The 12,526-nt window shown below is 49.6% G+C and overlaps 1 protein-coding gene across 1 annotated transcript; it reads right to left on the reverse strand.

The window, feature by feature from the left end:
* Positions 1-1,205: 1,205 nt before the first annotated feature.
* On the reverse strand, positions 1,206-11,440 carry LOC149335672 (uncharacterized). The gene is made up of 2 exons (XM_089553992.1): positions 10,234-11,440; positions 1,206-1,275 (listed from the first exon to the last, which is right to left on the reverse strand). The coding sequence occupies exons 1-2, from the start codon at positions 11,337-11,339 to the stop codon at positions 1,206-1,208; spliced, it is 1,176 nt and encodes a 391-aa protein (XP_089410118.1). The 5' UTR covers positions 11,340-11,440.
* Positions 11,441-12,526: the final 1,086 nt, after the last annotated feature.

Here is a 12,526-nt window from a genome sequence, read left to right on the forward strand (position 1 = left end):
CCTCGACTCGCACACCAGGCCGCGCGACGCATTTGTGCGACTCTTGCTTTGTGTCGGGGCCTTTGTTTTGTGGCGCCAGAGAGGCGTCGCTTCCTTGCAGGGCCGGCCTCAACGCGCCATGTTCCCCATGCTGCAGAGGGTTCGGGCGCGCCTGTTTCAACAGGCGTGTTTAGATCATGTGACCCTCCCAGAAGAAGAGTTCCTGCGGCGGTGGAGCACCCGCTTCATCGCCGCCAGCGGGGGCCGCGTGATGGTACGGCTCCTGCCGTATTGAGTGTGTGGTGCGCGGTGTCGGTGCGCGTTCATCGTATTTAGTGAGCGTGCTTCCCCCCGCGATGCCTGGACATTATGGACCCTTTGAACATTCTGTGCTGTGAATGATTTTGTGTGAACGGCGACAGCAGTCGCCGTCGTGTTCTTGTTTCACAGCTTGTTTGTACCGAGCGACACTAGTCGCTGCCTTGTTGTTTTTGTCTTTGTGAGGGACTATGGTCCCTTTGTATGAATAATCAGTCCAATAAACTTCTCTTCATGACGATAACAAGGAGTAATAGTCGCAACAGTAGCAGTGTATGCTATAGGACATGCCGCACTGCACCCTGCCAATTTAGCGTGAAAAGCCTAGAAAAACGCCTAATCTCTGACGAATGTAAAGGCTCGGAGTTAAGATTAGATCGTTTTTTTCTGCCTCTTTTTTGTTACACGGACGAATAACAGCTGCGTACACACTATAACATGATTACAGGATTCACGCCTTTTTAATCAAAGTAACTCTGGTAACAGCGATAGAGAGTCATCTTACTTGATCCCCTTTGGGCATGGCGTTTGAAGATCGGTGATATCCTAATAATTGGCGCAAATTCCTTCTCTCGTAAAATCACAGCCGCTAGCTGCCGAAAAGCTGTGATCAGAGAGTGGGCTTGTAGTTTGCCAGAGGCGATTTCCAATTTCACTTTCATTTGCCTTGGTGGGTTTGTTTCATTTTTCTGTTCTGTTTTACCGCTACTTCTCTACTGTTTTGCGACACCTATTTCTGCTTGTTTGATTTGTTTCTTTTTTTCTGCTGGAAACAATTTTTGTGAAAGGCTGTCGCGCTATCTCGCTCTCCTTAATCACCGTGTACTCTGCCCTATCCGCGTCGCAATCTCAGCATGCTTCTGTGAAACTGCTTTCTCGCGAGTCGTAGTAGCACCCCAGGCTTTTGATCAGATATCACGCTTGTGCAATGCCCGGAAGAATGAGAGAGAGATATAAAGGGCATGCTTGAGCGTGGTGCTGAAACAAGGGAAAGAGGAAGGGAAGAGGGGGGAGGGAGTCGACAGCTCGGCAATGTAAAAGCATTGGCCTCAGAGAACAGGAAATTGCGCGCGTCACTACGAAGTCATCGGGGTTGAGATAAACGGGAGAGATGCCACCCGTGCTTCCTAATTTAGAAAGTAACCCTCGGTGCTCGCGAAACTAACCCCCCCCCCCCCCCTCCAACCCTCTTTTCTGAGCCTAGTACAATGGCTACACGAGAAGTGTTGCTCGCGTGTGATGGGGAAATCCTAAAACCGGCTGCATTTCTCAGGATTGGAGGGCCGTCGTTTCCGCCTGCATCAGCGATCTCTCCTTCTAGCCTTATCTGAACTGCGCCTAGCTGCAAGCAAGCCAGGCGGCGTGGTTAGGCTCAGAGGGGACGGTGGCTAATCGGGCACCAAGACTGACAAGATGAAGACAGTTTCTTGTGCAGAGTAAAAAATCGAACAAGACATTAAAGCTCCGCCTTAAGGGTACGAAGTGATTGTGTTAATGGATTAATGCCCACATACGCGGAATTGGTTATTCCCTACTTTACATTCATTGATCCCTCGGTGCTCTCATACCACTGCTTCCATAGTGGTGCAGTGTTCAAGGGATGCGTCACTGCCCTGAGATGGCAGGTGCTGCTATCAGTGACGCATGCGAGAGCCATGTTGGTCTTCCATAGAAACCTGTCGCCAGCAGTCATTATTTTACTTGCCACCAGCTACGGTGGGCAGCTTGCTCCCAATCCGGTGAGATGATGATGATCATGATATCTATTTATTTATTTATTCAAAATACCCCCAAAGGCCCTCATTTGAGGGTATTACAGGGTGGGGGGGGGGGAGTAAGTACAAAGCATTGTTATAAGGATAAAGATATTGCACTAAAATAAAATAGAAATCACAAAATATTAATCATAAATCGGCATTCGCAACAATGCACATAACAGCAAAATTTGAGCATAAATAACAGCACCGCTAGAAAAAGAAAAAGACGACACTGGAAAAGGTGTGCTGAAGTACAAAACAAAAAATATAAAATAAAAAGAAGACAAGGCGGAAGAAAAGAACGCTAAAAAAATACCTTTTTAGTTGTTGAAACATGAGTGCATAAGATGTTGGAATTTATTTAGATCAGATTCTGTGGCAATTTCTGATGGCAAAGCGTTCCATTCGGTTATTGTGCGTGGTAAAAAAGAATAGGCATAATGGAATGACTGGCAGTTAATGCGTTTAACTTTGTAAGGATGATCGCGACGTGGAAAGATAACTGGGGGTGGCTGAAAGAATTCATCATGAAGGGAAGGATGGTGATAAAGCTTGTGGAAGAGTGATAGACGGGAAATTTTTCGGCGCAGTGCTAAGTTATCTAACTCGGCTTTAGTCTTCAATGAGGTGACGCTGGTGTAACATGAATAATCAGAAAAGATGAATCGCGCAGCATGGTTTTGCAGGGCTTCGATGTTACTGATGATATAATTCTGATGAGGATCCCAAATGGCAGACGCGTATTCGAGTTTCGGACGGATTAATGTGGTGTACGCTAGTTTTTTTACATGTGTCGCGGCCTCTTTTAAATTATGTTTGAGAAGTCCGAAAGTACGGTTAGCGGAGGCAAGAGTGAGATTAATATGATGATTCCATGATAAGTCGGATTGAAGGTTAATGCCAAGATACTTGTAACTTGTGGTGAATTCTACACTATTGTTATCAAGAAAGTAGGCGGTAGGAATACGTGGCTTGTTGGTGAAAGACATGAGCTTAGTTTTGGAAAGATTTAAAGGCATTAACCAATTAGAACACCATGTGCTTATCGCTTCAAGATCAGACTACAGTGGCTGGCTGTCAGTTTTACAGGTTATACGTCGATAAAGCACACAATCGTCAGCAAATAGTCTGATTCTGGACGTCACGCAATTGGGTAAGTCATTAATATAGATGAGGAAAAGTAAAGGTCCTAGTACACTGCCTTGTGGAACTCCAGACGTAACATTAGCGTAACATGAGTTAGAGTTGTTAACTGATGTGAACTGAATTCTAGATGAGAGAAAATCTGCTATCCATGCAATAATATTAGGGTGAATGTTCAGTTGGGAAAGTTTAAGCAACAACCTTTGGTGTGGAACGCGATCAAATGCTTTAGAAAAATCTAAAAATATTGCGTCAACTTGAAAACCAGCGTCAATCAGTGCATGAATATCATTAATAAAACCGGCAAGTTGGGTGTCGCATGAGTAGCCCTTGCGAAAACCGTGCTAATGATCGAAGATAATGTTATGATCTTCAAGGTAGTTGATGACCTGAGTATGTATAATATGCTCGAGTAATTTACAAACTGTACTTGTTAAGGAGATGGGACGATAGTTAAGCGGAGAAGCACGATCACCTGATTTGAAAATGGGTATTATCTTAGCTATGCGCCAGTCGTTAGGAATGGTGCCAGTTGATAGCGACTGTGAAAATAATGCGGTTAACATGGAACAAATGCTATGTGATGTATTCCTTAAAATTGTATTATTGAAGTCCATATGATCAGCGCTAGAAGATGTTTTGAGATTGTTTAGTAGAGATAAAACACCAGGCTCACTGATGACTATCTCGTCCATAGTTAGTTCTACTAGTGCGCTTAATGTAGGCAAGGAAGTAATGTCTTCATCTGTGACCACAGTTACAAACGCATCGTTAAGAAGTTCAGCGCACTCTGAATCAGGGATGGGAACACCAACAGAATCTGTAAGAGTGATGTCAGGTCGAATTACTGGGTTTACCACACGCCAAAAACGGCGAATATTATTTTTCAGCATGGAAGACAAGTCATGAGAAAAAAAGTTGCGCCGAGTAGATTTTAATAGCGCCTTATAATCCTTTTCACATGCTCTGTATTTGTCATGTGAACTCACAAGACCATTCAGTTTTGCCTGTCTGTATAGTTTTTTCTTTTTGTTGTTCAGCCGCCGAAGACGGTTGGTAAACCAAGGAGAACTGCTATCACAGGTAATGGTTAACATGGGAATGAACTGGTCGATGAGATCATTGAGGGCAGTTTTAAAAAGGATCCAGTTCTGCTCTATAGAGCGAGAGCAGCAATCATGCAAAAATTTATCAGAAAACATTAATAATTCTGCATTAATTGCATCAAAATTTGCTTTGCCGTAACATCTTATTTTCTTTTTAGTAGTTATCTTTTTACTAGCGCGAAATTTAATGTACCCAGTGATAACATCGTGGTCAGAGATGCGTTCCTCATGAGTTATGCCTGAAAATATATCAGGTTTGTTTGTGAGAACTAAGTCAAGTACATTGGAAGAGGCTTTAGTTGATCGTGTTGGTTGGTTAATGAGTTGTGTTAATGAAAAATCAAGGCAAGTGCTGAGAAAAGAATGTGCTTGTGCATCTGTGTCCACTACGGAAAGTGTTGACCAATTAATTCTTGGGAAATTAAAATCTCCAAATATAATAACAGCGGAATTGGGAAAACGCGCATACATTTCACTGAGCACCCGATGATATTCATCTGAAAACTCACCAGACATGTCGGGTGGACGGTAGAAAACGCCGATGATGACACGAAATGCACCATCATTCAAAGAAACCCAAACACATTCAAGGAAAGAATCGATAACGATAGGTGTGGCAATGAAATCTTCCTTTATCGCGATGAGAACACCGCCCCCCCTTCGCAATTGTCTATCGCAGCGAAAAAATGTGAAATTGCATGCACTGCTAAAGATGTTGACATCATGAATAGTGTCGTTCAGCCACGTCTCAGTTAGTACCACCAAAGAAGCTTGACATGAATCGATGAAAGATGATAGTGCAATACCGTTAGCTACAACACTTCTAATGTTGGTATACAAAAACAGCCATTCGTTATCATTACCACAATGTAATTTGGCAGGTGAGGTGGTCGATGAACTCAGGTTAACGGAAACGGAGGGAGGACGTCATTCGCCATCCTCGCGCCCTGATACAAGAATGGCTCGACTTTCGTTGGTGTTCCACATGTAAAGATCATCGTTAACGAAGAGCTTGTTGAAAACGAGTCGCACTTTATCCCCATCTTTCTTAATAGATTTTGAAAACTGGAGAAGTGTTGTGTCCCCTTATCGCTTTTGTGTGTGTGCGCCCCCTCCTAACGACCACTCGCATTCACCTCCTAACGACAGTTCGCATCCTCCTCCTAACGACCACTCAATCCTCCTAACGACTACTTGCCCTTCGTCGCACGCTGTCGCCAGAGGCCCCCCCCCACGGTGCGCCCCGCACCCTCCTCCTGTTCTGAGAAGCCACTCCCTCCCGTGGACGCTTCTCCGCTCCGTCCTTTCTTCGGGCGGCCAGTTCGGCTCCTGCCTCGGTCGACGCTGGTCGCACCCTCATCGGCTCTAAATAAACGAAGTCTAAAAGTACCGTGTGCGTCTTTCGCTGCATTCAACACAGCGACCGGACACGACAGTGGCGACGAGAAAGTGGATTCGACCCGCGCTACGCAACGCTATTGACAAGCCATGGCTACGCGAGGGTTTCCCAATCAGATACCAGAATTCAACGGCTCATCGTGGTCATCGTGGGTTGGACGCCTTCAGTTCTACTTTGAAGCTAACAACATCACAGACCCAGCCTTGAAGAGGGCCAACCTGCTGACGCTGTGCGGGGAGCAGACCTACGATACTGTCTGCGCCCTTATTCAGCCAAGCACACCAGCGGCAGTGTCTTACGACGACATCGTAAAAGCGCTGCAAAAGCACTACGACCCAAGGCCATCCGAGGTCTACAGCCGGGCTCGCTTCCAACGACGAGATCAACTGGAAGGAGAAACTGTGAGCGCCTACGTAGCCGCGCTCAAGAAGCTCGCTGCCGACTGCAATTTTGGAACGCTGTCGACAACAGCTACCGGGCAGGAGGGAGACGCAGCTTCTTCTGCTAACACCACCATGCTTCCCTTGGACGTGATGTTACGCGACAGATTTGTGTGCGGACTGAGTGACGAGTCACTGCAGCAGCGCCTGTTCGCTGAGAAGGACCTCACATTCAGCAAAGCTTACGACATCGCCGTTCGAGCGGAGAGCGCCGGTCACCAGCAGAGAGGGATTCGCCGGAACACCGAGCCGGTACACCAGACAAGCAACCAGGTGCGCAAGCCTTCTGTTGTTGTAAAATCGGTCAAAAAGGCACAACGCTGCTGGCGGTGTGACGACCAACACAACCCCCAGGGATGTCGATTCCAGTCAGCCACGTGTAATTTTTGCCACAAGCGAGGGCATATCGAAAGAGCATGCATTACGAAACGGAGACTTGCCAAGATAAAGTCACCTTCCCAGCCTAATCACAGCGTCAACGCCTCAGAGAATACGCCGCTATCTGATCTCCATGGAACAACATCAGCAACACCATCTGTGTTGTACGACCTGAACACCATGAATCTCGGCACGCGACCGAAGATTTTTACAGAAGTAAGCGTACATCACCAGCTGATTAAGTTCGAGGTGGACTCCGGCGCAGCCTGTACTCTGATCAGTGAGGACACGTTCCGAACTTCATGGCCATCTGACGCACCCGCCCTGCAACAAGACGACACGCACCTGCGAACGTGGTCAGGACAGAATCTGCCACTATTGGGCTCTGCCAACGTGCAGGTTAACTACAACGGCCAGACCCATACGCTACCTCTGCTTGTTGTGAAGGGCACAGGATCAAGCCTTCTAGGGAGAAACTGGTTTTCTCCACTAGGCGTGATGATATGCGGCATACACCAGACGCCGAGCCAGAACATGGTTGAGCAACTGCAAGAGAAATACGAAAGAGTATTCTCGGAAGAGATTCCAGGAAACGAAGGGCCCCCGGTCACACTGGAGTTGTTGGACAACGCGCAACCCAAATTTCTGAAGGCCAGGCCGGTGCCGTTTGCTCTCCGAGATTCAGTTGAAAAAGAGTTGGACAAACTGGAGCAGCAAGGTGTCATCGAGCCGACGCAGCATTCAGAATGGGCCACACCACTTGTCGTAGTTCGCAAGAAGAACGGAACCATACGCCTCTGCGGAGACTACCGGAGCACCGTCAATCTTGCGACTAAAGCGTCCTCTTACCCGCTACCGACACCTGAAGAAGTATTCAGTGTACTACGTGGCGCAAGAGTCTTCAGCACATTGGACCTCACCCAGGCGTATCAGCAGCTGAAGGTGAGCGAGTCAACTGCTGAATTATTGGCAATTAACACACTGAAAGGCTTGTACAAAGTCAAGCGACTGCCTTTTGGCGTAGCTGCAGCCCCGGCCATATTTCAAAAATTCATGGAGACAGTGCTTCAGGGCATCCCAGGAGTTTGTGTCTACCTTGACGATGTCATCATCAGTGGCACTTCCACTGAAGAGCATGCAGTGCGCCTAGAGCTCGTTCTCGAAAGGCTAGCAAACGCTAATTTGTGCATAAGCAAATCGAAGTGCTGTTTTGCGGTGCCAGAGGTGCAATTTCTGGGACACCGAATTGATGCGGAAGGCATTCACCCTACCGAGGACAAAGTGCGAGCGATCACAGAAGCACGAGCTCCAACAAACAAGCAGGAGCTACAGGCTTTTCTCGGACTCTTGACGTTCTACGACCGGTTCTTGGAACAAAGAGCTACCGTGGCCAACGACTTATACCAACTCCTTCGGAAAGATGTGACATGGACATGGTCGCCACGCCATCAGCAGTCATTCGATGCCCTGAAAGACCTGATTCGAAGATGTACAGTCCTCCGCCACTACGACGAAAGGAAGCCTCTGCTTTTGGCTTGCGACGCATCACCGTACGGAGTCGGCGCGGTTCTATCGCAAACTGACGAGCAAGGAAGGGAAGCTCCCATCGCCTTCGCCTCACGTACGTTGTCGCAAGCAGAACGCAACTACGCGCAACTTGACAAAGAAGGGCTAGCCATCGTCTACGCGGCGACACATTTTCACCAGTACATTGCCGGCCGGAAGGTGACCTTTATAACCGATCACCGACCGCTATTGGGCATTCTGGGACCACAAAGGCCTATGCCACCAACTTTGTCTCCGCGAATGACACGTTGGTGCATCAAACTCTCAGCGTACGACTACGCTCTGGTCTACCGCAATGGGAGTAAACATCAAAACGCCGATGCGCTAAGCCGTCTGCCACTAGACGCAACTGTTGACGAACCATTTCCACCAGGAGACGTTCTGATGTTCGAAGCACTGCCAGAACCTCCGCTTACAGCAGGCACAGTTGCAGCATCTACGCAGAAGTGCGCAGCTCTCCGGCTAGTTTACACAGCTGTTCAACAAGGCAACGTGCATAAACTCAAAGGGGACAACTTCGACGCTTACCGCAGGCGAGCTACAGAGTTGAGCACCCATCGCGGCTGCATCATATTTGGGTCCCGAGTTGTGATGCCGAGAGAACTACGCGCACAAGCTATGTCTCTCATCCACGCCGGACATCGGGGCATCGTTGCAATGAAAAAGTGTGCCAGAAGCTACATGTGGTGGCCTGGCATTGACAACGACATCGAAACAGTGGTGCGAGAATGCAAGCCTTGCCAGAGCAGCCGGAGCGCCCCGCCGAAAGCTCCTGTCCCAGAATGGGAAAAGCCAGACACACCATGGCACACACTGCACATTGATTTTGCAGGACCAATTGAGGGCTGCACTTTCCTTGTGGTCGTAGATGCCCACACAAAGTGGCTTGAGATAAGGCAAATGGGACAGACGACTTCGGCAGCAGTCATTGACAACCTCCGATCACTATTTGCAACGTTCGGCCTGCCGCGCAAGGTAGTGTCGGACAACGGAACACCGTTTGTGTCTGCGGAGATCCTCAAGTTTTATCGCGACAACGGGATCTCATCAGTTACATCTGCTCCCTACCACCCAGCGACAAACGGACAAGCCGAGCGCTACGTAGCCGAGCTAAAACGCGCCCTTGAAAGAGATCAGACAGGCTCGCTGCAGCGCCGCCTTGCGCGCTTTCTCTTCAAGCAGCACACGACGGTTCAGAGCACAACAGGCGAGACCCCCTCGAAAATGATGTTCGAGCGTGAAATGCGAACCCAGCTCACAGCCATCCTCCCCGAGCCAAAGGCAGAGACGTTCCGGGAAGAAAAAGCAATTCCGCGCTGCGGCACGCTTAATGAGGGGCAGCGCGTCCTCGCCCGACAGTTCCTGAAAAAGCCACGCTGGGAGGAAGCTACAATTGTCAGACGCATAGGCCTGCGCTCTTGGCTCGTCAACATACATGGCACAGTAGCACGCCGACATCTCAACCAGCTGCGTAGATTTACGACGCCGTCTGAGAGCTGTCCGCCAGCGGAGAGAACACGTGCACCATTTTCCCACATAGCCTGGCACCCCTTCCCGGAAGAAGAGACTTCGCCCAGGACAGACCTAGGAGACACAGCGAACAACAGCCAGCCTACAAGTGTTTCTCCCCCGAGCGCACAAAGCCAGCGCGCCTCCACGCGTGAGCGCCGACCCCCTGCACGATACCAGGCAACTTTCTAAGGGGGAAGGAAGTGTTGTGTCCCCTTATCGCTTTTGTGTGTGTGCGCCCCCTCCTAACGACCACTCGCATTCACCTCCTAACGACAGTTCGCATCCTCCTCCTAACGACCACTCAATCCTCCTAACGACTACTTGCCCTTCGTCGCACGCTGTCGCCAGAGGCCCCCCCCCCACGGTGCGCCCCGCACCCTCCTCCTGTTCTGAGAAGCCACTCCCTCCCGTGGACGCTTCTCCGCTCCGTCCTTTCTTCGGGCGGCCAGTTCGGCTCCTGCCTCGGTCGACGCTGGTCGCACCCTCATCGGCTCTAAATAAACGAAGTCTAAAAGTACCGTGTGCGTCTTTCGCTGCATTCAACACAGCGACCGGACACGACAAGAAGCTTCCGTCGCTTTTCGCGAACGGCTTCGGAGTAATCGCGCGAGATGCTTAAATTTGTGTTTCTTAACTTATAGCCGCGGCTCATGACAGTGTCAACTTCCCTTTCATTAAAAAATTTGGCTATGATAGGCCGCTTTTTCTCGGAAGAAAAGCGGCCCACGCGATGTGCTCTGGAAACAGATTCAACAGTAAGCCCAAATTTTTCTTTACAAAAGTCATTTACGAGACGTTCAGACTCCTCCCAAGTTTCCGACTTCTCTGGATCATCTATACCGTAAAATAGAACATTGGATCGCCTAGAGCGATTTTCAAGGTCGTCAGTTTTTTCCTGTACAATTGCGAGACCCTTGTCACTGTTCACCACGAGCTCAGCAGATGGTGCGGTTGCAAATTTCTGCTCTAGATCGTGAACTCGCTTTGTTAGTTTTTCTAAGTCAATTTTTAAGTCTGCGTGAATCTGAAGCACTTTGTTGACAGAGTCTTGAAGGACTGCATTGCTAGCTTCAAGGCGTAAGATGGAACCAGCCACAAGGTCCAGCTTTTCCTCTTGAGCCTTAGTCATGGGTCCCGGGTTTAGCTCGACATCGCCTCCCAAAACTAGCAGACACCATAAATAGGATACACCAGCGCGGAAACTTTTCAAAACATGAGGTGGCCACGACACCGCTAAAAGACAGACGTCATCGTCACGGTAAGAATAAGCGTCATAGTAACCAACCTGTAGATACATCAGTGGTGAGCGTGGGATCGCAGTGGCGGTGCCGTGGCCCAGAGAGGCGTCGAAAGGCGCGCACTTTTGTACCGCCCGATCAGCAGTCAGAGTCCCACGTTGCCAGACGGAATCGACCACTGCGTCCAGAAGTGGCGGAGCATCCAGAATAGGTGACGCGGGCAAAAAACATGTTGATAGGCCGCAGTCGGTTGACGTACACGCGCCGAGCTGGGAGCTTGTATCGTTGAGGCATTCCGTCTTGTGCATCGTCCATGGCCGGCCCAGGAAAATCAGCAGCAGCACCTGTAGATACATGAGTGGTGAGCGTGGGATCGCAGTGGCGGTGCCGTGGCCCTTTATTTTCCGCCAGATAAGGAAGCCCCCTACTCCCCGTCCCCGGCACGCAGGCCTTGGTGAGGGGGGGCCGCGACCTCCGCGATTAGAAGCAGGCGAAGAGGTCATGACTCCTCGCGGCTTCTTCCATCAGGTGGATGGCTTAATGCTGTGGAGCAGGGGCCTCACTCCGCAGCAGGGCTTCCCAGGTTTCTCTACAATTTTTATTTGCTTTAGCCCCTGGGTAGCTAGCGCATTCCCAGATTATGTGGTCGAGGGTCCCTCTCGCCGCACAGTGCTTGCACTTGTCGCTTTGTTTCTCATCTCTCTGATCATAGGCCCAGACGGGGTTTACGAAGTTCCCAGCTTGGAGGCGCCGCCGGCAATTGACATGTTGTGGTGGTGCCGCCAGGTCACATCACCGGCCTATGTTTCTACCATAACAGGTTGCGCGAGGCACAGCAGAACCTTGTGCCCCAGGTTCGTCATAGGGTTGCCACCCTGAGGATAGGGCAACAACCCTGGCCACCCTGCCCTAGCCCATTTTCCGCTCACAACGCTGACGACGTCGACGGCGTCGGATTTTCTGCAGAACCGGAGTGTTAACGCTATTCCGTCAATAATATGACATTTACATGCTTACGTGGCATTCGCACACATTAAATTGATGGACGGGCGAGCGGCAGCTGCCGACAGGAAACGCCCACCAGGAAACGCCCACGGTTAGCGGGAGGACGGAATCCTGCATAATGCTGACACGCGCAACACAAAGAGCATAGAGCGGGGCTTCATCACCAGAAATTAAAAGCATATCGTCTGTACTATAGTGTTCTAGAAGGGAACACTATATCTGTACTTAGAGGTGCACCGACTATACAATGTGCGTTTTGGTGCTAGGCGAAACGTTTAACGATAGCGGGAGATTTGTTGCGAAATTGGCTTTAAGGAAATGAAAGGTGCTGTAGCCCTCTCATTTCTCGGTGGACACCTCAACTTTCTGGTGAGGGAAGAGTGGTTTTGAGGAAGGAAAGCAGCAGTTACTCCTCACTTTAGGAGGACACCCAAACTGAGCCGTGGGGGAAGGGAGGTAGGTACGAGTTAAAGAAAAGTGGTGCGGACCAACTACAGCTGAACCTGGTTTCAGAGCGTAAGCTATGGTGTATCGGACTGGGGTATCGGAAGGGGCTAGGTGTCTGTAACGTTGAGTGCATTCCGGACACTGGACAGGCAGCGCACCCACCCTGCCACCCTGGCCGGTGCCAGTTAATGGTCGATCGCGAGAATTTGCTCACACAATGAACGCTGCGTCCTATTGC

This window comes from Amblyomma mixtum, chromosome 7 (genome assembly GCF_055824585.1).
Source record: "Amblyomma mixtum isolate Tamu chromosome 7, ASM5582458v1, whole genome shotgun sequence".
Classification (NCBI taxonomy): Eukaryota; Metazoa; Arthropoda; class Arachnida; order Ixodida; family Ixodidae; genus Amblyomma; species Amblyomma mixtum.

What these genes read in the sequence shown, in the direction of transcription:
- LOC149335672 (XM_089553992.1), bottom strand. Translation starts at nt 11,339, where the DNA reads ATGACCTCTTCGCCTGCTTCTAATCGCGGAGGTCGCGGCCCCCCCTCA. An exon ending in GTCATGAGCCGCGGCTATAA is followed by an intron (nt 1,276 to 10,233) that starts GTTAAGAAACAC and finishes CCCTTGTTTCAG; the next exon opens with CACCACGCTCAAGCATGCCC.